Here is a 26731-nt window from a genome sequence, read left to right on the forward strand (position 1 = left end):
TGTGTTCTGGGAATTTTCTGCTTCTTAATTGACATATTAATTGTATCCTGTTGTGATGTTTCTGTCTTTGAGATGTTGTTTTTGAGCAGTATGAATGTGGTTTAAATTTTTTAGTATATTTTTAATAGTGCAGAGGAATCATTGCCTGTTCTACAGGATTATTTTTTCTCAGGCTGGCATCTAGTCAGCCAACTCACAAATGGCATTTGAAGGAACAAAAAATAACTCTTGTTCCCACTTCAGGAAAGGCACTATCCATAATAAAGGAAAGATGGACTGGCATCGTGACAGAGAGTGTCACCAGACAGCTTCTTGCTTGTCAAGTGAAAAAAATATCTTGGTATGAACATGCAGAGATGCTTAAACACAGCAGTGTTGGTCAGAGCCTGTCGTTACAGACTGCAGCAGATTGGGGGTTATAGACCTGCCCCCAGTGAAAGAATCCCAAAACTGATGCTTTGAGCTTTCCTTGTGTTTATTCCCAGCAGAGGCAGGCAGCACATCCATGGACAAGGACACTGCAGCAGTGTGATGTGCAGCCTGTGGGGGTTACCAGCACTGCACAGGGCAACACAGAACAGCCAGGAGCTTCCAGGAGCAACAGTGAAATACTTCCCAGGTCTACATCAAACCCCCAGCATTAACATCCTTAGCACTAATTACCTCTGGGCCACACTGCACTTTGTCAGCCTGCTGGAGCTGGCAAGCATTCATTCCCTCCTGACATGAACTCTTCAGCTGAGCACTAAAACTACACAGTGCAGTTTAATATTGAGGTCTGTTTTACCACCAGCTCTTAGGTGTGAGCTCCTGTCCATTCAGAAAGTTGCAGGATGTTTCTGGAAGAGGCAGATCTTCTCTTGGGGCCCTGCTGAAGGGAGATGGTCTTGCTCCCTGGTAATGTCTTTTGGTTTCTGTTCACTGAGTGTGTACAGAGCAGTCTGCAGAGCAGGGAGTAATCAGTCAGAGGAGATGTGGATAGGGCTGTGATAATCTGAACAGCAAATCACCTTTATTAAAAGGCATTTCTACTTCTGGTTTATAGTGTTCATGCTCCATTAAGTATTTTTCCTTAGAAGATAAAAGGGCTGTTTGGATTAATTATTCACTTCCTGTTATGAAGATGTTGAAGTTGCTGCATTCATTTTTAATGTAACATTCCTGAGAGCGAAATCTATGGCTTCCAAATCTACACTGCAGCCTCTTTCTGAGCATAAAAAATCAAATTCTCAGGTATAAGGCTGTAGCGATCACTACCTGTAATTATGAGTGATGGTTTTTTCAAGCCACCATTATTTTTCCTAAAATAATAACTTCTCCAGGGCTTCAAAAAAGGCAGAAATGGCCAGTGATGAGCCTGGAACTGGGAAGAAGATGCATAATAAAAAGGCCTAACAGAATCTCTAGGTCTAATCCTCTGCCCACTGAATGTCTGCTGCACAGGCAGTAACCCAGCTGAAGAACTGGCCCTACAAACCACCCTTGCTGCAGAAGCCAGCAGTGATTTGTGGCTCTGTGGCTTCTCCAGTGCCTGGCACACACTTGTGGATGAACTGTGCTGCCTGGCACAGCCATGGTACGGGCTGCCCACGGGCATGGATGGACACTACAAGCTGCAGAGTGGACACAGGCCCCCAGGGCTGTCTGCCTTTGTGCAAATCAGCAGCTCGCCAGTTTTAAGCCAGTAAAAACTCAGAATTTGTAAGACTTGACACCGTCAGGACCTGTGCTGAGCCTTAGGGCTGGTGAAAACTAATGTTAGGCTTGGCATGGGGAGAGAGGTAACAGAGGGAGAAGGTGGCTGTGGGATTCATGTGCCATCCTGCCACTAGAGGGAAGGTTTGTCTCCTGATTCTGAGCTCTGGGCACAGCTTGCCTGAGCCTGCCTGCTCAGCTTTGGGAACTTTGTCAGTTGTGTGCTGAGAACCGTGTAGAGGCTCAGGCTGCTCCTCTATGGTCCACGATGAGCTGGGCTGGGCAGAGTTCAGCTCTGGTTCCACCACTCTGTGTCCTAGATCCCACCTGAGCTGCCTTGGGAGGGCAAACATTTCATTTAATTAGTACTCCAGATGGGAGTAGGCATGTAATGCTCAATCAAGGTAATTATTAGTTACTCCAATCTGGAGTACTAATTAGGGGCTCTACATACTATATATATATATATATAAAAAAAAAAGCTCTGGTGCAGCACTAGAAAATTTCAGGCTCCCATGGAGTAAATATCTTTATTTAAATAATAATTTAATGTTGGTTTTTTCGTTTATTTTTTGTTTTTTTATTCCCAGGGAGCGTGAATATTTCTACTGCGGCTTTTAAAATTTAAAACTAGAAAGGAAAACAAAGTTAGAAACAGGGTTAGAGAGAAAGAGTGAGAGAGTTAGAGGGAGGAAAAAAGCTGAGAACTTTTCTTTACACATACTGTTTCTCTCTGGGAATAGCCAGAGCAAACCAGTGCTCCCTTTGCTTTGTCTCCTGGTCTGCACGGGCACTGAGAGCCCTCAAGCCCTGCCTGGGCACAAGGCTGCCGGGGTGGCTGTGCCGTGAGGCGCGGTGCAGGGCACTGTGTGAGAGCCCAGCGCGGTGCTGGGGCTGGCAGGGGCTCCCCCACCCTCCCCCGGTGCAGCCGTGTCCTGACAAGCCTTGTGAAGCCGCTTGGCTGTCCTGGGCCTCTTCCCGTGCCTGCTCCGATGGAGCCGCCCAGTGCTCCGGGCTCGCTTCCGTCCCTGCTTCCTTCCCCCGATAAATTCAGCCATGCACCTGCCTTCAGGAGCGAGGCCAGCATTCCCCTCTTCCTTCCTCCAGGGCAGACAAATGCCCTCTTCACAATAACACATCCCTGCTTCCCCAAACCTATCCCTCGGACCTTTTCCTCTCTCCCAAGTGCCTCCTGCTTCCCCTCCCCACAGCTGGGATACCGGCTGGCTCTGGGACCGTGGGCTCTGTGCTCTGTGAGGTTTCCAGAACCTGAGCAGGAGGTGCTGCCGCCCATGTGGATTTGTGGGGCTGCAGCTGATGTCACTCCAGCCCTCCTGCTGTTCTCCTGGCCCCTCTCCTTTGGCTCCAGACTGCTGAGGGTGGGAGGACCCCAACTCGCCTCCAAGTATTTTGGCTCCATCTTGCCTGGATGTAAATCCTGGCTATGAGTTGCCTTTGGGATCTCTGCTGTTCAGCCAAGCCCCCTCACTTTTGGATTTCTGCCCGTTTTCTGCAGGGATTTCAGTTCAAAGTTTCCTCCTGGCTTGACATTTGCTGTTGGAAGTTACATCTGCTCCACAGACCTCGACCTCCTGCTCACAAGGTCTGAGGACATTTTGTTGTTTCCTGCATCCCAGGTCCCTGGGATGGAGGACAGAGCATTGCTCAGCCCTTACTGGGGCTTTGGGTGGTTGAAACGAGTATCCAGCATTTTGGGGATGAGAAAAGACTTTGCCTGAACCTGCTGGAGTCAGGAATGTGGCTGGTTTGCCAGTGACCAGGAAGAATCTGCTGGATTACTTGAACTGGACCCTGATTTTAGGGGTGTTACTTTGAGCTAAGACTACCTGCAATGGCCGTGAGAGATTCACTCATGAGCAGGTGAGGCTGATGTGGAAAAAGGAGGACACACACACACACAGAGTAGAGCTCTGAGGCCATGGCTGTTGTACTGGGTTAGCTGATGATGGTGGGCAGCAGCTGGACAGATGAATCTGACAGCTTGTGCTTTCCTCCTGCCTCAAGAGCTGTGCAGGGCACTTCACCTCAAGGTTTTACCCTTTCTGCAGATGTGAGACACCTCAGCCATCTCATGCTGTAGTGGATGCAGAGCACAGATGAATCCTGCATGTCCTTGGTGTGTCCTTCTCCTGACACTTAGTTCAGGACCTGCCCTTCAGCCATGTCCCAAATGGGGACAGTCAAGGGGCTGGAGTGTGCAAGCTCCAATTCCCTTCAGCTACAGTCAAAAGTGATCCAGCAGTGGCTGCTGCCTGATGAAATGGGCCCTACAGTGTCTTCTTCTAATGAGACGCTGCTGCAGGTGCCAGAGAGTTTCTATTGCACCTGCACCAAACCAACCTCACAAAGAGAGGGAGGAAAGGAGAGTAAGTGCCTCGCAGGGCTGGGCTGATCTCCCTCGTGGCTGGCTGGTCTGGGAGGCTGCTGGATGAATTTATTTTTAAAGACTGCCTCTGAACATTGTGCCTCAAGAGCAAACCCTGGCATCACCTGCAGCTGAGAAGCCGTGTTGTGGGGAAAGGAGTCGATTCTGCAGAGATGCATGGGGTTGGGAGACAAATCCAGGGCTGCAGCACCAGGGGATGCCAGGCAGGGCTCAGGGAATCCAACCCTGATCCTAAACCCTCCAGCTTTATGCAAACGTGCCCGTCAGCCACATCCTCCTTGCCCTGTGCCCCGCTCCCCAGCTCGCCTCATCACCTGCAAAGCTCGGCTTGGCCCGAGTTTAACACACATGTAACAGGCTAGAAACGTTTCCCTCGCTAGAACTGTCGCTGTGCCAAACAATTTGCAGCCGTTTCACCCATCTCATCCCCGGGGAGCGACACATCGCCGTGCCAGGAAGGGAACCGTGAGTGTGGGGCCGTGCTGTGCCTGCCCCTGCTGTGACACCGCCCAGCATCAGCCGTGGGGTGCACACCGGTGTTCCAGCCCATCTGTCCTGACCCCAGAGCGGATCCCGGCTCCTGCCAAGCCATCCCACGCTGGCTGGCCGCTCCTGCCGGCGCCGCTGCTGGCTCAGGCTTGTCTGTGCTGAGCAGGATTTAAATACCGCAGCGCGCTTCAGAGCTCACCCCACCTCCGACAAAGACTGAAAGTAAGTGCTCTGTGCAGAGAAAGTTTTTCTCGTTCTTTCTTTTCCCGTCTCCGGCATTTCTGTTTTGGATGGCATCCAGCTTGGCCTGGCATGGAAACCCCCGGCTGTTTTTGTGTGTGCGCAGAGCGGGGAAGCATGAAGGGAGAGGAACTGTGAACAGGCGGGGGGAGGAGGGGAAAACACTCGGGATTTCATCTCCTTTCGGCAGCTCCCCGCTGTCCTGTGAAAGCCAGAGGCAGCCAGCGGCACGGGAGTGCTCGCCAGGACGGATCTCAGCATCCAGGAATGGTGCGGGGGTGAGTGCGGGCGTGCCCACCCATCAGCCGGCGGATGGTGGGGCTGGCAGCCCCGCTTCCAAGCGGGATTTCCAGGGACAGCTGGAGCTGCCGGCAGGGTCAGGATGTGACATCACTGACCGGAGAAAAACCCTCGGCCCCGGTTTCCCTAACGAAACCCCGAGAGCGCTGGAGCGAGGCAGTTCTCCCTGCCGCTGCTGCTGCTGCGATCCCCAGTAGTCCCGAAAGAGAGCCTGGCTTGGACTTTGTACCTTTTTAATTTTTTTTTCCTTTTTCCTGAATAAGAGCAGAAAGTGCAGCGGAGGGATTTGAGACTGGAAGTCGCTGCGCCGGGGGATGAGGTGAGTCCTGCGAGGTAAAAACCAGCACCGCGCTCCTGAGGATGCTCCTGGGGTGATTTTCAGCACGAGATGGCCAAGATCTGGGTTGGCATTAGCCTGGCAAAGAGCACTTCTTCACCCAGCCGGGCCATGGACGCCTGCAGAAGGCTCTTCCCCTTCCTCTGGGCTGTCCCAGCTCAGCAGCCACTGTGTCAATACCAGGGATCCCCAGTTTTGGGGATGCTGGGCAGGGATCCGTGCGAATGACCGGCATGGGATGCGCAGGGAAAGGGGGTCCCTCGGGGACAGGGGGACAGGCAGGGGAAAGGGGACAGACAGGGACCGGGGGACCGGCAGGGACCGGGGTACCGGCAAGGGAAAGGGGACTGGCAGGGGAAGGCAGCACACGCGTTTCCCGAACGGGACAGCCCCGGCAGCGGCTTTGCCGGTGTCGGAGGGAGGGTGGAAAGTTGTGGGCGGGGGAACTGGGTGAGAACAAGCGGTAGAGATGGGTTTTCCGCAGCTGGCTTATCTCCTCTCGTCTTCTTCCTTGAGCTCGCAGGCCTGGAGCTCCCGGTGCTTGGAATTACGGCTCTGAAAACAGAGTGATCACCCTTGGGACTGAACCAGAGTTGGACACACTGAGGCCATTGGACACCTCTTTTCAGGGCTCACAGCAAGTTAATGGTAGCAGCGGTGAGATCTCAGCTCCCAGGCATGAGGTACCCTCAAAAAGCCCCCAGCCCCACTGGGTATCACACCTAAAATGAACAGGATGTGCTGTCTCTAACCAGGAGAGATGCTGCTTTGCTATTCTGCTTGGAGGTGTCTTGGGTGATCTGGGAAAACATTTTTGGTGTGTTTGGGCCAGAGAGCCGCTGCTCTGCTGCTGGTGTGGCAGGGAGGCAGGGCAAGGAGCAGGGCAGAGCTGGGGACAGCAGGGGACATCTGCAGGGCAGGGGTAAGCAGTCCTGTTCCTGGAAGCCATCCAGGCCCGTTTCTCACGAGCTGGGGATTTCCAAGCACCATGTGAGTTGGGGGAAGCACCAGCACAGCTTCCTGCTGACAGCTGTCCCCAGCTGGAGTGTGGAGACTGAGTCCTACTCTGCTCCAGGGATTTGTGCTCATGGATGCTCTCATGGGTCACTGCGGCACCAGGGGAGTTTGCACAAGGAATGTTTGGCAGCAGGGAGATGCTGCTGAGAGCCCAGGGCTTCTCTGAAACTCCCCCAGCCCGTGTGCTGGGCCTTGATCCCCCTCCCTGCATTTTGTCTTGGCTTATTTCCTGGAATTCTCTGTCGTTTAGGTTATATTTGGGATCAGCAGCCAATAACCCCATTTCTCACGGACAGCCCAGCTGGGGCTTGGCTCCAGCAGGAAGCACAGAGGGAGTGGGGCCAGTGCCCCAGGGCTCTGCTCCCAGCACCCTCCTTCTGCAGCCCTCCTTCCTTAGAAGGCTGGAAGGGCTTGTAAAGGCTTGTAAAAAGAGGGAATATGCTCCTGGAAGCACCATTTGCCCAGAGTCCTTCCCTGGGTCTGGGCTGCAGTGTCAGCAGTTCAGAGTTGCTTGGGAGAAGTCTTTGGGCATGAGTCCCAAGAACCAGCCCTAGTTGCAGAGATGCTCTGAACAGGCTGAAGACCAAAGTGCATCTGGACTTTGGGGTTTGAAGGGAAGCTCAGAGACAGGGCTGCTGACTCCTCAGCCAGGCCTCCTAGAGCAGTGAAAAGCCAGCTGGGGCTAGCAGGTTTCTGGGCAGACTGTCCATCTGGAGGCTGGCTGGCTGTCTCAGAGCTCTGGCACATGGTGGCTGAGCTGATGCTGTCCTCCTCTTCCATCTGGGATGGGGCTGGGTGGCACTTTTACACTGCCTGTGGTGGGGAGAAGGGAATCCCCCAAAGCAGAGAAGCTGTAGATATCTGGGTGCCCCAAAGGCAAGATCCCCTGGGGAAGCCCGAGGGGGATGTGCAGAGCTGGTGGTAATTAACCTACACTTTGCTCTAAGGTGCCTGGAGCTGCACAGGTTTGTGCTCTGCCTCCTTGGCCTCGTCCCAGAGCAGTGGGAGCTGGAGTCTCCCTGCAGGTTGCCCACAGTGCTGGAGCCCTCCTTGTGCTCCCCAGTGCTCACACTGCCCACGAGGGTTGGAGTGTGCTGCTAACACAGCAGTTTCCAGGCAGCTGCTTCTGCCAGTGTGTCACTGTCTCAGGATGGATCCAGGGAGGATGCACTTGGCACAGGAGCCATGGGAGGTGCTGGTGTCAGAGCTTTCCTCTCTCCTTACCCTTCACAGTTGTTAGTGCTTCCCAGAGACACATGCAAAGCACTTTTTCCCCTGAAGCCTTTGCTATTGCAGGCCTTAATACAAAGGGAGCCTGGGGAGGGAGATCTGTTTTGAAACTGAGGCAGGGAGCCAGGGACCAGCACTGTGGCCACCATCCTGGAGTCTGTCAGTGCATCTGTCTGATCCTTCCTGCTGGGTTTCTGACTAAAGCTTATTTGGGCTCAAAATCAGAGCCTTCCTTTGGTTATCTTTCCCCCACTCTCCCACAGCTCTGCCTGCTCCTCCCTTTTGTTCTGTGATTTCTAAACAGACTTTTCAGAGTTGTTTTTAGTTTACAACAAAACCTTTGCCTTATTGTGCTCCTCTGTGATTTTCAAATGATAGAAAGAAAAAGAAAGAAAGAAAGAAAGAAAGAGAAAGAGAAAGAAACTAGTTTAGATTAAAAAAACAACCCTCAAACCTGAAATTAGTGGGTAAGTCTGACCCTGAACTTGCATCCCTCCCATCCAGTTCATTTCCTTTCATCTCTGGACTTGCCAGCAATCTAGGACATCAGTTTTTCACATGTCTGTGCCTGCTGCCTCCCCAGCAGTGGTTCTGCCTTGTCCTTGCACAGCTTAACCCTGTGCTTTTTTGGTTCTTGCTAAACCCCACTGAATTTTGCTTCTGCTGCTGCTTTTAAAACCAGAAGCAGGACTGAAGCCAGCGGCAAAAACAGGGACAGGACTGAAGTCCAGCAGTCTTCATGGACAGGGATGGGATTTGTGGCCACTCAGCTGGGTTTGTAGCCAAGCTCTTCAAAGCCAAGGCTATTTTGGGAGGGTGGATGGGGGTTGAACACTAAGGACACCATGGCATGGATGTCTCGTGGGAAATGTCAGTCTCTTCCCTCCCAGAAGCTTTACTCCTCCTCTTCCAACCATCCTCTGTGGGGACACAGGGTGACATCAGGACAAGCCTCCAGCTCCACCTGCTCCAGTCCTTGTCCCCTCTCAGGTGTAGGATGAGGTTTGATTTGGGGGTCTGCAGATGCTTCAGAAAGCGATTTGTGGACCCCCAGAGCGCCAGCACCGCTCTGTGATGGGAACTGTGATGTGGGGAAGAGGGTTTGCAGCTTTTGCCAAGGTTCCCCTTGGAAAAGCTTTGATTTTGCAGGTGGGAGCTGAGGGCAGAGAGCTGCAGGCTGCTGCCATGGCCCTGCCCGTGCTGGCTGGGGCGGGACCTGCACGGTCTTGTTGTAGGAAGTCACTGTCTGAGCTTGTTGGGTGGCACTCTGCCCTTAGGATTTCCCAAAACAGGCAGTGTGAGCAGTGATTAGCATTTGGATGGGTCTCCTGCCCCACCCCAAGCCCCAGTGGACCACAGCATGATTTCTAGGAACACAACAGCCCTGAACATCAGACTCAGCTGAACTTTGCACCATAAACCTTGGAAGATCTCCCATTTTCCATCTCTTTATATGGATCTGCCCCAAATACTTAGTCAATGATGGAAGAGCAGCAGTCGGGTCGGATGCATTAAGGTGGAAACTGGGAAAATCTGATTTTGCATTGGCTGAGGCTCTTTTCCACCAGACAGACTCAGGATGTGTCTGGGTCCATTCACAAAGGGTTTTGCTTTTCATCCCAGAAAACAGGTGGGTGCTGAGGGGAATCTGCAAGGGCCAGAGCTGGGATCTCCTGTCCTGCTGCTGGCCACCACTGCTCCCTTACTTCCCTCTACATTGATCTCTCTGGGCAATGAAAGCTCTGAAGTGAGGTAGAGAAACAAATGTGTTCTTTGGCTCAGTGCCTCTCTCTGCTTCTTCAGGTCATAAATCCCAGGATGTATTTTTGGCTTTGTGTTAAATGCAATTTCTGGAGAACATTTTTCTCCAGTAAAGATTAACAAGGCCTTTTAATGACTTGGTGGTTTGGTAGTGGTGATGATGAGGATCCTGAAAAGAAAACCACTGCCTGGGGGGCAGAGAGGCTGCAGTGCTGTGCTGGTGTCCTCTGCAGGCTCAGGGGTAGGTCAGCTCTGAGCACTCGGGCAGCAATGGGTTTTACTCTCCGTTTCCACTCGAACAGATGTGTGATAGAAAAACACCTGGCAGATGTTTAGCAGTTTTGTTGCTCCTTTTTTTTTTGATCTGATGTTTTATTCAGACTGTGCTGAGCCACAGAACACATTCCCATCTGCCTGATGAGTGAGAGCAGCTTGCAGGGTAACACAGGGATCCAGCTGTGAATGATGCAGGGGTGCAGTTATAGATGAGTTACAGGTCTGGTTTCAGCAGATGAGATGTTTATTTCCCAGTCAGTGGCTCAATATTTGAGGAGGACCTGCAGTGTGAGGCACTAAAAGAGAACTGATTTCACAGCTGTCAGCCCCTGCAAGTGGCATGTTTGATGGGATGTCATCTGCCAGGGTGGCTGCTCATCACCATGGAACAACCCAATCTCTGCATGGAGGAGTCTGCAAACAGCAACAGCTCCTGAAGCAGAGCAGGTGGAGCCAAGGCCAGCAGAGATGGTGACACAGAGAAATGTCTGTTGGCATGACTTCCCTTGCTGAAATTCCAGGGAAACCTGGCTGCAGGGGCAGGCACTGCTCAGCCCCATCAATCCTATTTTGCACTATGGACAAAGCCTGCCGAGTGCCTCATCCTGAGGGTATCCCAGCACTTCCCACATTACTGAATTAGGATTCCTGTTGCAGTGGTTATATATAAATATATATGTGTCTATGCATACATATTTTTGAAAGTGTTATGTGTTAGCAAACTCCCCAGAAGGCTTTTTTTAGAGGTGTTATCAACAGGATGTGCTTGAATATGTGAAATCCAGGAAGTCCTGGATAAGGGCCTTTCTTTAGAGCCTTGCTGTGCCCAGAGTCCCCTGGGCTCCCACGGGATCCATAAGGACTGCTGTAGCACAGGCTAGGGACAGAGAGGAGTCATGACATGATGCTGGCTTCATCCGCTAGCCTTTTGGAGAGATCATGCTTTGAAGTGGGAAACAAGCTCTTTGCCATGGTTGGAGCAGGGGAAGAAAAAGCATCCAAGAAACATCCCCCAGTTGTTACCCTGAGGCAATAAATGAGGGTGACACAGATGTGACCATTAAAATCCCACCCAGCCACATGAGATGGGGAAGGTCTGCAGATACCCTGGTGTTGAAGTCATACTGCATAACACTGTGTGATGGCTGTGGCCCCTCTGTGGGACAGAAAGCACCTAAAACCACACATTTTATTATACCTGGGTACAGCAGAGTGTGGAGGGATTTCACTGTGCTGTGAGCTGTGTAAGGGTGGCAAAGCTTTGGCTCCAGCCTGTGGGAAAGGCCTGTGCACTAATAGCATTTGTGCTGGGCTTTCCATCCACACCAGGGTGTGCATCCATTACAGGGTTTTACTGCTGGCAGCAGTGCAGAAATCCCTGCCAGGCAGATCCTGCAGGCATTGGGATGATCACTAGGTCCTGCTGCTGCCTCCCAGTAATGACCCAGGGCTGAGCCTTAAGGGGAGCAGAGGGTTTCACTTGAGAGATGTTTAGCTGATCACAAAATAGGACCTGCCTCAGGCTCAGGACTGAGTTTAGAAAACAAAATTTAAGTAGCCAGCTTTTGGCTAAAGTTGTCTTTTTAATGATGAATGTTCATCCAAGGTTTTCACCATTCCCTCCTGCTTGTGATTTTAGGTCAGTCACTTCCTTTTTCCATAAATATTTTCTTTCCTTTTCCTTAATTGCTTCTCCATCTCTTCCCATCAGGGGAGGCTGTTGGAGGACTTTCCCTTCCCTAAGCCTCAGCAAGGCGTTTAGCACAGGGAGGCCTTGATCTCACATTAACACCACTGGTGATTAATGCAGGTAACAAAATGCACAATTTCAGCCTGTCCAGGACAGCTTTGGGTGGAAGGGATTTCCACTGGATTTCAGGCAGGAAAAGGAAAATACAGCCCCAATCTGTGCTGCTGATCTTGGGCAGGAAGGGGTGAGCTCAGCACTTTGCAGAGCCCTGGAGTCACCCAGAGCATCAGCTCCAGCACCGCAAGAGCTGCCGTGTGCATTGTGTGCGCACCGGGAGAGCCGCTGGCGTCCTGGCAGGGCTGCTCTGCTGAGCTGGGCTGCGCTTCCCTCCTTCGGATGTGGGTTTTGTTCTTCTGGACAAACACACCAGGCACAACAACAAAAATAATCCCCCCTTTTCCCACTGCTGCCGGCGCTGGGGCTGTGTGAACCAGCAGCCAGCTGCGGTCGCAGCGCGGTCCCCGGGGCCTCGCTTGCCAGCGCTGCTGCAGGGTCAGGGGTTATTTGCACAGAGAAGTGCCTGGGAAAGAGATGCTTCCCCTTTGCCAGGAGAGGAAAAGGCCACCAGAGTGGGACTGCCTCGACTGGTGAGCTCTGGTGTTAGGGCATGGGGTGGACTTGATGATCTTGAAGGTCTCTTCCAACTTAGTCATTCTGTGAATTCTGTGAATTCTCTGCTGATGTCATGGCTCTCACTTTATCGCAGCACTTGTTGGTAAAAGCCTGCAGGGGAGAGGTTGGCTGGAGCCTGGTGAGCTCCTGGGGTGCTCAGGAGGGAGGAAGGGCTCTGTCTGCCATCAAGCCTTGCATGGAGCACATGGGGCAGGGCTTACCCTCTCCAGTGCCAGGAGCTGCTGTGTGAGGTGGCAGCAGCTGCTCCAGGTCAGCCTGGTGGGTGTGAAGGGGCCAAAAGCTCGCTCCAAATCTGTGTCCCCATGTGCTGTCAGGGCAGTGGGGTCAGCCAGCATCCTGGTGTGAATCCCTGCAAGCGTGTCCACACGTGCAGCTGTCTTCATGTGTGACTGAAATGTGTCTCTTTCTCCCAGAGACCTCCATCAATGAAGACCCCAGCCCTGGGTTTCATGTTGCTCTGAGCCCCTGCCCTCACCTGGCTGGCCCTGCTCATGATGGCCCTGTGCCTCAAGCAAGTCTTCAACAAAGACAAAACATTCCGTCCCCGGAAGAAGTTTGAGCCGGGCACGCAGCGCTTTGAGCTGTACAAGAAAGCCCAGGCCTCGCTCAAGTCCGGGCTGGACCTGAAGGCGGTGGTGCAGCTGCCTCCCGGCGAGAGCATCAACGACTGGATCGCCGTGCACGTGGTGGACTTCTTCAACCGCATCAACCTCATCTACGGCACCATGTCAGAGTACTGCACCGAGAGGAGCTGCCCCATCATGTCTGGGGGGCTCAAGTACGAGTACAGGTGGCAGGACGACAGCAAGTACAAGAAGCCGACCAAGCTGTCGGCCCCGCAGTACATGTGCATGCTGATGGACTGGATCGAGATGCTCATTAACAATGAGGACATCTTCCCCACCAGGATAGGTGAGTGTGCTCTGGTTCCCTGCAGGAAAGCTGGGCTTGTAACTGCTGCAGGTTCCTGAGCTGCTGGTGCACCTCAGGGTTGGTGTTCGTGAACTCTGCGATGCAAAGTGTTGTGGCATTTCACATTTCCCATTCCAGGCGTGTCTCAGTGTCTGTCCCACACCCTTTACCCAAAACTGAGTTTGGGATTTCTCATCCTGCTACTAGGGGATGTGGATCACAATATTGTCCTTTTCTGTGCTTGAACTTACTCTGTGTTTGTGAGAAATGAAGGCTGGTAGGTCTCCCTTGAGCTTCCTTGCCTTTTCTCAAGAGGCTGAGCTGCAGAGCTGCTTAGGGGTGGTCATCACATCCCTGCTTTTCTCTCAACTAACCAACTCAGTTTCTTTCCATGTGGGTTCATGGTCCCAAGATCCAACCCTTGCTGCTTCGCTCCTCAGCCCCTTTCCCTCTCAGCCCTGACTATACCTCACATCTTGCTATGCAGCTGAGGCACTGCTTGAGCAGAGATGTCTCTCCCTAGGATGTTGCCACTGCCAAGGCCCAGGGTGTATAATGCACCTCTTCAAAAAGTTTGGCCTTAGGAGCTTGCAGCAGCTGCCAAAGGCAACACAGCTTTCAAACTGACCCCTCTGCTGTTGACCTGCAATGCTCAGCAGCTGCCAAGGCTGATATTAGCTGCTACTTTTTTGTCATTTGGGGAGATGAGTTCAAGGGTTGGAGCTGATGGGGCTTCCAGAGTCTCAGGTCATGCCTTGGAGAGGTGGTTTTTTCAGATGGAACATGAAGCTACTTGACTGTAAAAAAAGATTTAAGGAGTTTGGCGGGGGTGGAAAGCATAGCTTTGCAAGTCTGCTTGACCTTTTTTGTTTGCCAAGCAGACAGAGCTGTATGAAATCAGTGCAGCTTATGATCAAGATTTTCATTAATATACTGGGAAATATTGAAGAAAACGGTCTGTGTGGGATTCCTGGCATTACTCACTGTTGTAGCCCAATTTGGCTGTGCTGTGCATGTAGTTGTACTCTGGGCCAGCAGGTCCAGCTCTGCTGGGGACAGAAAAGTCTCTGTTCATTCTGGCTGCACAGACTTGCTGCTGCTGAGGGGTGAGACAGAAAGGAGTGTCCTGATTCAATTCCATGCCTTTCAGGTGGGATTTGGGATGTGATGCTGTTTGATGCTGCTCTGGGGAGTAAAGCTGTACAGGGAGTATTAACACCTCAAAAAGCAGGCAGCCATGGGAGGGACATTGCAGCACCCTCTGCTCTCCCACATCTCTCTGAGGTGCAATACAACCATGGTCCTGGTGGTTTTCACCTCATTTCTGGCAGTCTCCCTCTGAGTTGCAGCACATCCTGATGTGGGGAGGAATGGCTGGTGTGCCTGATTTCTACTTCTCCTTTCGTTTCAGTTTGGGGGCAGTTCTGGGTGAGATCCAGGATGACTGTAGGTGAATGTGGGTCAAGTCAATTTTTTTATCTTCCAAGGCTGTTCCTGGGCTTTTCCAAGCCCTTTTGTTATGGGGACCCCTGTTGTGTCCCCTGAATGACTTCAGGCCCTGTGTCAGCCTGTCTTGGTGGTTTTGGCCTCACACAAGTGAAAGGGAACTCAGGCTGAGGTTGCACTCTAAAACACATGAGAGGCTGTTGGGGGGAGGCAGGGGGAGGAGGGAGTGGTGGCACTTTGTCATCAGTGTGTCCCAAATTATCTACCTTTCACTGGCCTGCCTTGTTCACTGGGTAATTGCTTGGCACCCCTGGCATTTCAGAAGATGGAGTGTTTGGCTGAAGGGAATGCACTGGATGACAGAGGAGGCTGGCCAGGATGTGGGACCCCCAAACAGTGGCCAGAGTGACCAAACAGAGGTGCTTAACCTCCCTCCTAAAGAGCAGGCCCTTGGGAAAAGACCCAGGACAAGGGGAGTAAGACATGAGAGGACACAGCTGGTGTCTTCATGAACATCTCAGCTTTCCCTCCTGGCCCCTCTTTGCCATGTGCAGTAAAGCTGCCCCAGCACAAAGATTTCCCTGGCTAAGGCCACCTGACCGCAGACAAAACAGACTTTTCTCTTTTCTTAGCAGCAGCATTTTCCAAACTCACAAACATTGCTGGAGGCTAGCCTCAGCATCCTTCTCCACCCAAGAGCTACACAGCCTGCAGCAGCAGTGATTTAGCAGGGCTTGCTGGCAGGCTCCTGACAGTTGAGAGGTGTCTCATGGGTCACAGGGGGAAAGCTTTCACCCCAGCTAGAAATGAGCAGAGATGGGTCACTGACCTGTGGGCTCACAGGGTCCTTCAGCATCGCTGGGGTAAATGGTCGCAGCTGCAGTGACCAGAGCAGAGCTGGGCTGATTTGCACATTAAAGCATCTGCTCCTTCAGCACATGTCAGAGGTGGGAGGGGAGCAGAGTGACAAACACCTTTGGTTTAGCCAAGCTGTGTGATACAGAGCTCCTGCCAGCTCTGCAGTGAGGCCAGAGGGACAGCTGGCATCTGACATGGCAGGAAGGGAGCCAGACACCAGTAGACAGTTTGTGACCTGGCAGAGTTAACCAGCAGGACTGCAGCCCTCGGATGGCACCAGTAGAAAATCCCTATGGTGGAGATTGTTAGCAAGTCTGGGGGTGCTGCCAAGCCCCCTGCACACCACAGCAAGGCTTGGGGGGATAGTGTGTCTTCCCCATGCCCAGGGAAATCTACCTGCAGGGCTCCATCCCACTGTCTAATCCTTTCTCTGGAGTGGGAGCCTCTTTGTCAGCCAGTTAAGATGAGACAAATCCTGCATGGCCCGAGCTATGCCAGCCTGATGGTTATAAATCTACAGAAGCAGCAGCTTTCCCAGACAACCCATATCATTTGGTGTGTGCTAATGCTTTGTTTCCACTCTTCCAGCCAATGTAGCTGTTCTGAAAAATACATTTAAATGGAGAGCAAGCATTTTTCCCATGCAGGGAGAAGAATAAATGATTCTGCAGGTGTACTTTCACCAGCTGGTAAAACTATATCAGTAGATTTATTCAGTGAGTGGCCACATGAACAGATTATCACCTGGAAAATATCCTCTCCTCCCAGTAATCATTCTGCCCCGTGGTGCCTGGTGTCAGGGAGCTGCTGCTGGGCGGTGCTGTGCTGGGGAGGAAGGATGGTGGGATCCATTTCCAGGCTCCATGGCTGTGTCAGCAATGGTCAGCCCAGCATCAGGCTGCTGGTTCCACAGGGCCAGGTGTCCTCTGAGGTGGCTGCTGAAACCTGCCTGTTGTTCAATGAGTGCAGACACAGGGTTTGGAGCAGCCCCAGCCCGGAAACACCCTGTGCTCCCTGCCAGATTTGCCTGTGGCTCAACAGAGCAGCGGCCACAGGAGGTTTTATAACAGTTCTTGGAAAGCTTTTCAAAACTCAAGCCTGTCATTCAAACCTAGTCCCAAAACAATTATAAAAACCAGAGAAAACCTGGTGTGAAATTATCTGATACTTTCTTGCCATAACAACAGGGGAAAAATGTTCAGAATTCAGGTAATTATTGGTGTTCTCTCAGCTGGTTCCTTTTTACATTTTTTTTTCCCCCCTGCTTTGTTTCTTCTGAAATGAATACCACGCCAGCTTGCAGCTGCCATCATACCATTAGTTTTAAACAGGGCTTTAAAGACTTATTTTTAGGAAAAATGAATCACTGAACACCACGGTGGCCAAAATGAAATTGAGAAATAACAACAACAATTAATCACGAAGTTCACTGAATTAGTGCATTTGCAGATGAAAAAAATACAATTGCCAAGAAGCAAAATAGCTTCCCAGTACTGATTCATCATGAAAAATTTAAATTGGCTGGTGTGCAAGTATTGGGGACAGGAGATGGCAGGAAAGATCCAGGACCCTTTGGCAGTCCCTTACCCTAAGCACAGGCACTTTGTTACCTGTCATTTTCATTTCCTTTTACACATGGTTTCCTTATGTTTTGAAGCAGCCAGCACGGAGTGGGGAAAGCAGATTCCTTGGAGCTTTAAGTCATATCTTGGGATTTTCAAGCAAAACGTCCAAGACTAAAGGTGCCAATTCAATTCAGGGCTATGAGTCACTCTGCTTGGAGTGAAATTGTACCTGCTGTACTTACAGCTTTTTGCCTTGGCTTGGAGCAGAAATTCTTTCCAATATCTAAACTAAACATTGTGCAAGAAGAGTCAGAGGGTGGCTGCTGCCTGCCAGACTGTGGGCTTGCTGCTGCTTTCCCCAAGGTTGCTGGATGGAATTAAATGTAAAAGTAATTTCAATGCTTTTAAATCAGCCCAGGTGGGTTTTGTGATGTTCTGCTGTCCCCCAGGGCAGTTAGACCGCCATCAATGGGATGATCTAGGATGGTGTTTTTTGTCCCTGCAAGTGTGCAGTGCTGGGGAGGATGAAGCAAATCCTAGCAATGTCATCCTGTTGGGGCAGTTTGTCAAACCTGGAGGTCCATGCTGACTTTCCCCTGGCCTGCTGTATTCCTGCTAAGAGAACATCTCAGCCATGCAGGGCCTGTCCCACCAGACTCATCCCTCTGTTTCATCCATCTGCTGCTATCCCTGGTTTGTGCCACAATGTGCCGCCTTTGAGATGGAGCAAGTCCCCTAAGCAAGGGCCGCCAGTGCCCCACTCCCAAATGCCATTTACTGGTGCACTGGGGTTTCTGTGCTGGCTGTGCCTGGCCCAGGCCGGCAGGGGGGTGGGAGCCCTGGGGGGAGCAGCTGTCCCCTCCATGCATGGGGATGGCAGCTCTGGTGGGATGGCAGCGAGCTTGGCCAGTGCTCAGTGTGCAGCTGAACACCTGCAGGGCAGGAGAGGTGTGTGTGGCCAGAGATCCACCCCCATGGCTGTCCCCTGGCTGGGACAGGCTGCAGTGCGTGCCTGGCTGCAGGGAGCAGGCACAGCCTGTGCTGCCTGTGTCCCCTCACGTGCTGGAGAGGATGTCACATGTGTTGTCTGCTGGACATCCGCTGCTCCAGTGCTGACCCAGGGCAAGCTCGTTTATGCCAGATCCTCCTGCTGCTCTCACATGCAGCCTTCACTGCAGAGCCCTTTTCTTTCAGCTCTGGGCAAGGGGATGGGATGTTTCTCCAGCTCCCCACCAGCGTGGCAGTGCCTGCTGGGGCTGCTGTGGGTTTCTTTCCAAGTCACTGGAGATCAGGAGCGATGCACTACTGCTGGCAGAGGCAATCTGCATATCAGATATCCGCCCTGCTTCCTTCCCCAGGGGAAGTGCTTTGCTCAGCTGGCACAGAGCCCTGTGCCAGATGCAGGGTCCAGCCAAGCATCTCTAGCCTGTATCGAGGGTCCTGGCCAGGAGATAGATGTGGCTGCAGCGTGGGGAGAGGAAGCAGGACCCTGCTGTGCCTCCCTGGGCAGGTGTGCAAGCCAGAGGGGCGTTATAGGGAGAAAGAGGCAGAGCCAAGTGATCCCAAAGGGCCATGGTGAGGGTGAGTCCTGACATGGGACCTGCAGAAATCCATTAGTGGCAGGCAGGCAGCGCTTCAGCCTGGCCATGCCTGGAGGGGACGGCCGCACACTGACACCTGGTGATGGACACAAAGAAGGGCAGCTCAGCATCAGCTCCCAGGAGCTTCCCGTGCTCCTGGTTCGTGTGAGACACAGTGGTTGAGTAGTCCATAAGTGAGCTTGGAAGTCGTGGCAGCCTGAAGGTGTTTTTCCATATATCATTAGGTTTAGGAGTTCAACAACTCCTACACTTGCTGATGACCACGAGATTTTAATTAGCTAACCTTTAAAGATTCTTTGTAACTCAAACTATTGTTTGATTCTGTGATTTAAGCTAAATCTCTGTTCCTGATGCAAAGGCTGCGTTTGGAGAATCCAGAATGTAGCTGGAGGTGTCTCTTTAAGACTCTCAGCTGCCAGCATGTCCATGAGGACTTGTTGGTGACAGATGTGTAAGACAAGACAATTGCTTGCTAACCTCAGGACAAAAGCTGTGGAAAGCCACTTGTCACCATCTGCCGTGTCTGGAGGTGGCCCATGTGACAGCAGGATCTGCACCACGGATGCTGTCAGCCCTGGGAGCCTGAGATCTGTTTGATCTGCTGTCACTCTCTGAGCTTATTTCCCTCTCAGCTCAGACTGGGTTGAGGGTTGCTGCTTTCCTTCACTGTCACTCTCTGCAGTTTGGCAATAAATTCCCGGTGATGCTCAGGTCAGACTTCTCCTTCACTGCCTGCTTTGACTGGGGAGGCAATTGGTGGCTGGGATGGGGGACAAACTGAAGGCAGAAAATGCCTTCCTGCCTGCTCCTGGGCACTGAGTGAGATCCCAGCTGCCTCTGGTCCCAGGGGGATGTCAGCCTGTCCAGAACAGTGTGTATTCCGCAGTCACTGCCCAGAAATGTGCATCCACCAGCAATTATTTGCTGTCATGAGCTTTATTTTTTTAAAAAAAGTGTTTCTTAACCAGTTCTTCAAAGCTGGTCTGCAGGGGCATGTCTGAGTCCCTGCCTGGGTGATTCCAGCTTATATTTGCTCAGCACATCCTCACTCAGTGCAGAAAGCTGAAATGAAGCCATTGATGAAGTGCTGTGTCCCTCCTGACTGCAGGGGATCCTGGAGAGCTCTCTGACCCCTGCCTGTGTCAGACCAGCAGCCAAGGAGGGCTCTGTAGCTGGGCAGAAGTAGGTATCCAGTCACAGCTCTAAGGTTTAGGCATAGGGACAGCCTGGTTGGATTTTGCCAGATGTGAACACCTTTCCTGAAAAGTCCTGATGGGATCTGTCAGAGCTGGCAGTGGAACAGGTCATGCTGAGGTCCCTGCTGCAGGAGCAGCGCTGGGCTGCAGTGCGCTTGTGGTTATGCAGAGCAGTGGCCACAAATCAGTTCAAAACCCCCTCTCTGTGTGATGCTGAGCCAAGATCTGTGTCCTTCTCCAAGAGCTGGCTGGGACATCCAGATGTGGCTCGAGCACAGCACTTCAGCCCTGCCCTCTGCTCCAACACTCTGCATGTAGGAAAGGGAGGCTGGGCTGTGCTCAGGGTGACTCTGCTTTAGACCAAACATAATTTTCTTTTGTGAGTTCCTAACCCAACACCTGCACAACCCTGGCAATTTAAAACACATGATGTTGGAAGGAACCTTTGTGTTTGCCACCCATGGAGGAGAGGGGCTCAGCACTGCTGCTGGGAAACAAAACTGCCAGGAGCCTTTGGGGAAAAAAAACAGTTTTAATTGCCTAGCAAGGCTGCTGAGAAAGATTCAAAGATAAAATTACCATTTTAAATTTTTTATCTAAGATGCTTTCCTGTGCACGAAATGTGTGAGCTGGCCATGGTTGAGCAGAGTTTGTTTGGAAGGATTTTCAAGAGGTTATGTGCTGCATTAATAAGAAGATAAGGGAGGAGGCTGGTACAACCGTGGGAAGGGAGGTTTTAATTTTGTTCTTTGTGTATTTGCATTGAATTGCTCTGGGGAGAGGAAGAAGCCTCAGGAAAACAAATATAAGCTGTTTCATTCTCCTCCTCACACACACAAAAAAAACAACCACCAAAAAGTTTAGTGTTTCAAAGCCATGTTTCCTTTAGAGATTTACCCCAAGGTTGCTGGCACTGATGGTATCACACCCTGAGATTTTCCTTGTGATAGCAGTTTATTTTAAAAAGGGTGGAAACATCTCACGTTGTGTCCTTGTGCAGTACAAAGCTGAAAATATGGAGCCAGGAGTGGTGGGTCCCATCTCAGGATTGTACAGGTGCAATGAAATTACAACCCAAACATCATTAAATGGGCAATTTTCTTCCTGACTTAATGAGACATTTTATTGAAATAATATCAGGAAAAAGGTAGAAACCCCACCCATTTCTGTTGATGCATCAGAAGTGCTGTTTGAGGGTGTGAGGAGGAAGGAAGACAGTACAAGCCATGCTTTTGGGTTCAGAGGAAGGTACTTTTTCTGGTGGGAGATGGTTTGGCTTTGTTAATGGATCTGGCTAAATACAAGTTGACTTATGCTGTGCCTGCACAGGCTTGTAGGGGAAAGGCAGGGAGAGAGAGCAAAAGGATCTTCTGCCAGACTGCTCTGGATTGAGCCAGATGTGGAGAGTTGTGGCTTCCTCAAACGGATGAGGAATCTTCTCTTCTACGGTAACTCTCCAAATCCTGATGCCATGCCTGTGGGAAATTGCTAGCTGGGCAAAGAGAGAATATGTGGGAAAAACTCAATGACACGCTGCCCCAGTGTCACTCTTGGCATTTTTTGTCATCTGTGACTGCCTGTCAAGCATGACAGAGACATTTAAACACTGTTTGTTTGGGTTTTTTTTAAATGTCCAGATGTTCCAATTTACTTCTGCTTTGCAGGTGTTCCCTTCCCCAAGCAGTTCCAGCAAGTTTGCACCAAGATCCTCACCCGCCTCTTCCGCGTCTTTGTCCACGTCTACATCCACCACTTTGACAGCATCATCAACATGGGTGCTGAGGCTCACGTCAACACCTGCTACAAGCACTTTTACTATTTCATCAGGGAGTTCAGCCTCATTGACCACCGGGAGCTGGAGCCCTTGGTAAGGATGCCCTGGCGTGGGGAGGGGGAGGGTGAGGGTGTGGGCTGGGCACAGCACTCGTGGGTTTGGGCTGGGGCTGGACTCTGAGCAGTGCTGACCCTCTCTGGGCTCTTGTGGCCACCCTACCTCAGACTCACAGTCATGTTTCTGTCCTGGGATCATCAGCCTTAGTGCTCTGAGAGAGAAATTCCCAGCAGCACCGAGGAAACCATTATCCTTTCTTAACCTTTGCCTCTGTTGCCATGTGTGTGAATTGACCTTCAGAACCCTTAGGCCACCTCAGGGTAGTGTCCCCACAGTGACTTGGTAGGTCTAATGCAATTTTCACATCCAAGTTTTCCAGCCAGTTGTGTCCACATGGCTTTCAGGAGTCAGATTTGAGCCAAAGTCTCTTCTCCACAGTTTTTCTTTTAGTATTCCCTGTTTGAGATCCTAGCGTGAATTACACTGAGGCTGCAGGGAAGGCTAGCCCCAGTATGACACAGCTTCAGACAATAGCTGTCAAGGCCATGCTGGAGAGGCCTCACTGGATCTCCCAATTTCCCTACAGCCTCCCTTGGGAAGCAATTAGCCAGGCAGAAGGTGAGAGTCCTTGACAACAGCAGGATTTGTGGGAAGCAGAGGCCAGACAGCCCAGGGCTCGTAAACTAGAAAATGCACATAGTGGGTTTTTAAGAGAAGCAAGTTTGTCACAGACAAGGTCGAGTGTAGTCTGACCTAGGCAGAACATGTTGCAGTGAAGAAATAATTAATAGGAAACCCAGTAGTTTGCATGCTGTGGTAAGGGCTGGTTTGCAGAAAAGGTATATCCAGCAGCAGAGAGTCAGGGAAGACCAAGAGGATATAATCCAGGAAAGAGCTGAGAAGAGTCCCAGCTGCTTGCTTAGCATCTGGAGGTGGGGGAGATGCCCCTGCCCCTAAGTGCTGAGCACTTTACTCCTCTGCTTTCATTTCATTTAATTCAGTCAATTTTCTGCCTGTCTGCTCTAATCATGATTTAGGGGGATGGAGAGATGATGATCTAATCAGGGGAGACTTGAGTGACAACAGTATTGACTTTAATTATTTTGTAGAATTCAGCTGTAACACATCACAATGGCCCTCGGCTCCAGAAACGGCAGCTCAGCATCACCCTGTCCTCTGCCAGTGCTCCTCATGACAAACCTCTTCAGCATTGCTGTACAGCCCATAATAGTGTCATCCCCTTGGACTGCTGCTTGCTAATGTAGATAATTAGCACCTGGGAGCCAAAGCCCAGGCTGACTTTGCTAAATAAGCTTTCAATGCCAGTGACTCACACGCAACGTGAGATGATTGATGGGTCTGCATAAATCTCAGGTGAACAGATTCTTCCCCTGTGATGCAACCCTGTCAAACTACAAGGAAATGAGACACATTTGCCCCTGGTCTGTCTGTGTCTCATTGCCTGCCATCCAAGCCTCAAGCAGACACATCCACAGGGTTGAGAGGAAGGACCAGGGAGGAGGGAGGGCTTCCTTCCCTCAGGCAGTGAGCTGCTTTAGGTGTCTTTGAGAGTGTCCTGCAACCAGGCTGCCTCCTCAGCCCAGACAGCTGTCCTAACCTTGCACTGTTAGTCCCCACGAACCCCATGGCAGACTTCTAAGCTTTCCTCTGGCCCAATCTCCCTTTGCTGCTTCAGTTTCCCTTTTGTCAAGTTTCTGTGAGATGTGATTTCTTAGCAGCAAATCTTGGGAACTGAGAGTGAGACCCTTTGTACAGCAGAGCTAGCAAAAGGCAGTGATGCACTCTCTCAGTAAATAAAGGAACGTGGGGCCAGAGAGAAGCAAGCACTTGTTTCCTTGAGGGCAGCTCGTGGTGCTGGGCTGCAGCACTGGCAGGGGTCCAGCTGCTTACTGTGGGGATTTCCTGAATGTGAGGAATGCCTTGGACATTTGGGGCTGCTCTGAGGAGCTCACTGGTGATTTATCAGCCCACTGGTCACTGCAGTCCCTCCTGTTCCTGGCTGCTTTTGTGCCGGCTGTTGTGCTAGTGGGGTGAGTGTAATGCTGTTACTGTTGCAAGAAGATGTGTACAGTCCTCTCACCCTCTTCTTTTCCTTCCAAAATGTTTGCAAACATTTCCTGTTTACAATGTGGTTTTGTAGCAAAGCTTCAGCTTTTCATTTGATGGCCAGGTTCTGCACTCAAGTGATTTTGCATGTCACTCCTACAGGAAAATCCTCTCTTTGCCATTGTCCCTGATGGATTTGAAAAACAAAGTTCTCAGCACCAAAGATCAGAGTTTGCTGCTTCTGCCTCCCTTGGTTATATAACTAAAGAGCCTTTTATAGGGTTACTCAAGGGTCATCTTCCTTTCATAGTTCTTCTTTTTTCAGAGTTGCATTCTTCCTTCTCCATGGACCAGTCCTACTTCCAGTCTATTTTGGAATAGATTTTGCACCTTTTAATGTGCAAACCTTCCTCTGGAGTGCATGGGGGAACTTGTGGGCACACAGATTCCCAAGCCATGAACACAATGAGCCAGAATCACACTTTTCTCACTGCAGGATTTTCAAGATACTAGTTGAGCATTTTAAGGCAAGGACAAATACCATCTTCCACCAGCTGAAAGCTGGACACCTTCCTAATGTGTCTGACACGATGCCATTCTGGCTAAAGAAAGCAGTCTGTAATCCTAAACAGAGCTTGGTCTCGCTGGAGGGTTCCTGTGGCCCCTGTTATTAGCCCTCATTTGCATTGCAGAGGGACTGTGGGATCCTTGCTGTAACCACAGGTCCTCTGGGTGAGCTGTGCTCAGCTCCTGGAGCGAGAACTGGGAGCAGCTCCATGTCCCATCTCCTTAAGGCTGCAAAGAGAGGCTCTGAGAGGGGCAGCACCTTGTCTGGCTGCTCTGTGGCTGATCTTTCAGCATCTCAGCCAAAGCTCTTTCTTGGACTGCTCTCAAGGCTTGGGCACTGCCAAAACAACCTTGTGCCACAGAGAGCGGGGAGAGTGCCAGGATGGAGCTGCTGAGGCAGCTGAGTTCCCAGGAGGGCTGACATGGGAAATGCAAGAAGGATCTCCAAGGCTCCCACGGCTGCTTCCCTGGGTTGGTTTTGGACACCTCCCAAACTGCCTGACACGTCACCCTACTCAAACCTGTCTTTTGCACTTACTGTTCCTTTCTTTTCTCTCTCCATTCAATGCAGAAAGAAATGACAGAACGAATTTGCCACTGAAGTCTTCTGGCAGATGAACTCAGCTGGCTCACTCAGAGTCCAGTGGGACAAGACACCCTGTGGTGGGAGACCTCCTCCCTGGGACTTGCTCTGGGCATTCCAGCTCCTGTGAACACTGCAGAAGAGCCTCTTCAGGCTGGGGCTGAATCCTAAATTCTCTAAGAACCTCTGGACAGATTTTTCTTCTTTAACCAATCTCTGTTGTATGGTTCCTGTGTTAGAAAGCCACTGACTTACTGGAGAATGAGGCAAGTCTGGTTTAGTCCTAAAAGGTTTACTTTTGCACACTCTGATTTCTAAGACTCAATCCCATGTCTGACATCAAATTTTCAGTGACCTTCCCTCTTGTTTTGTCCTCAGCTATATTGATCTCCAAATATTTTGTTAGCAATTCCTGCCGGTGAGCAGGTCTGACCTTGGCCACCAGGTAATGCCTGTTACCTTTCCCACAGCAGTGGGTTTGTGGTAACACCTGAGATCAGCCCTGCAAAGCTGATGGCATTTCATCCCACTGCCTTCACATGGTTAGTTGTTGATGTGCTGTTTTTAGCCATGAGCTATGAATGTCTCCTCCTGCCCTAATTCATGGTTTACCTAAGGAACCATTTTTCCCTTCAAGGGATTTTTCACATTCGGAAGAGGGGACTTGGTGATGTTCTAAGATGCATCCAATGCTGCTTGGACTAATGGCAAGTGGTCCCATGACTGAGGAGGTGAACTAGGTCAGTATTCAGTGTGATCAGCACAGTCTACCTGAGAAAGTCTCAAAAAGTGGTGAAAAGAAACTCTTGGCAGAAAACATTTCAACATGTCAGCATTTCCTGATGTGTTGTCTTGGCTCAAGATGGGCAAATGCTGGTTGTAGAAAACTGTTGGTTTTCCATTACCCAACCTTACAGCAGGTGAAGGAGGACTCCTAAGAGAGATCTCCTCTACTCTGTTCTCAAGGTCTCCTTCCAACCCAATATTATTCTGTGATTCTTAAACCTTTTTGACCATCTGCAAGCATACTATTGCTACCTGGTCTGTGCCTTTACTCCTCTGAAATGTATCATGTCTCACAATTACCTCCCCTTCGGCTTTCAGTGCCTGATAATTAGTGTTGTGTTCCCTGTGCCATTTTAATTTTGACAAAAATATTTTTATTTTTCCTTTTTTATTGTTTTGGGGAGTGAACATCAATTTGTCTGAGCCACAGAATTGTTATGTTTGTGTTTCCTGCTCTTTTTCTGGGAAAGTTTTCTATATCTGACACAGATAATATTTATAGTCTGGGGTTTGCCCACTTTTGGGGTAGGGAGGGGATGTGGATAGAAAATGTAAATGTTTGGGACAACATTAAAGTGCACAAGTGAATTTTTAGTGCTCAAAGCACTTATTTTGTTGTGAAAATCTATTTTTTTAAATCTTGTGTACCAGACGTATATTTTTACATAGAAATAAAACAGACCAAAATGGATACAAAACCACCTGATACATCATTCCAATATTCTCTGTGTAAAATAATCAAAGTCCAAACATATTTGCTCTGTTACTAATTAAAGAAACATTAATAAGCCTGATGTTCTTCCTTCATTCTTCCCTGATCCATCTGCATTAACCAGGCCTAGTGAACAAGGATAACCTGAGGAGTGGGTTCCCCTGAGAGCTGCAGCACTGATGGATCTCAGAGAGGAGCCTAACAGAGGCCAGTGTTGCTGGCCAGCATCCTCCCCCTGCAGGCTTTGCACCGCAGTTCCCCTGAATTTTCCCAGCAATTCACGGTGGTGAGCTTTACTCACTGTTTTTTGCCAAGGTGTGTAGGTCCTGGAATCTGTGTTCCTGCCTCTTCACAGAAATCACAACCACAGGCACAAATTGTTTGTGGAGCAGAGGCACGAGTTGACAACAGCTTTGTCAAGCTTCTACTTTCCTGAGGAGTGAAGCCTGGCTGGACTCAGTGCACAGCACCC

At 50.7% G+C, this 26731-nt stretch overlaps 1 protein-coding gene across 9 annotated transcripts; it reads left to right on the forward strand.

Moving 5' to 3' along the window:
- The first annotated feature begins 4398 nt into the window (after positions 1–4398).
- Positions 4399–26333, forward strand: MOB3C (MOB kinase activator 3C). Of its 9 annotated transcripts, none has more exons than XM_033068004.2 (6): positions 4399–4813; positions 5022–5450; positions 5985–6151; positions 12549–13047; positions 21378–21580; positions 24750–26333. In XM_033068004.2, exons 4-6 carry the CDS (start codon positions 12627–12629, stop codon positions 24777–24779), a joined length of 654 nt encoding a protein of 217 aa, XP_032923895.1. In that variant the 5' UTR covers positions 4399–4813; positions 5022–5450; positions 5985–6151; positions 12549–12626; the 3' UTR covers positions 24780–26333. The 9 variants fall into 9 exon arrangements, with proteins under 9 accessions (XP_032923895.1, XP_032923898.1, XP_032923900.1 ...); XM_033068007.2 differs by having other exon boundaries at positions 5395–5450; XM_033068009.2 differs by having other exon boundaries at positions 5395–5450; positions 5992–6151.
- Positions 26334–26731: the final 398 nt, after the last annotated feature.

This window comes from Catharus ustulatus, chromosome 9 (assembly GCF_009819885.2).
Source record: "Catharus ustulatus isolate bCatUst1 chromosome 9, bCatUst1.pri.v2, whole genome shotgun sequence".
NCBI classification, from domain to species: Eukaryota; Metazoa; Chordata; class Aves; order Passeriformes; family Turdidae; genus Catharus; species Catharus ustulatus.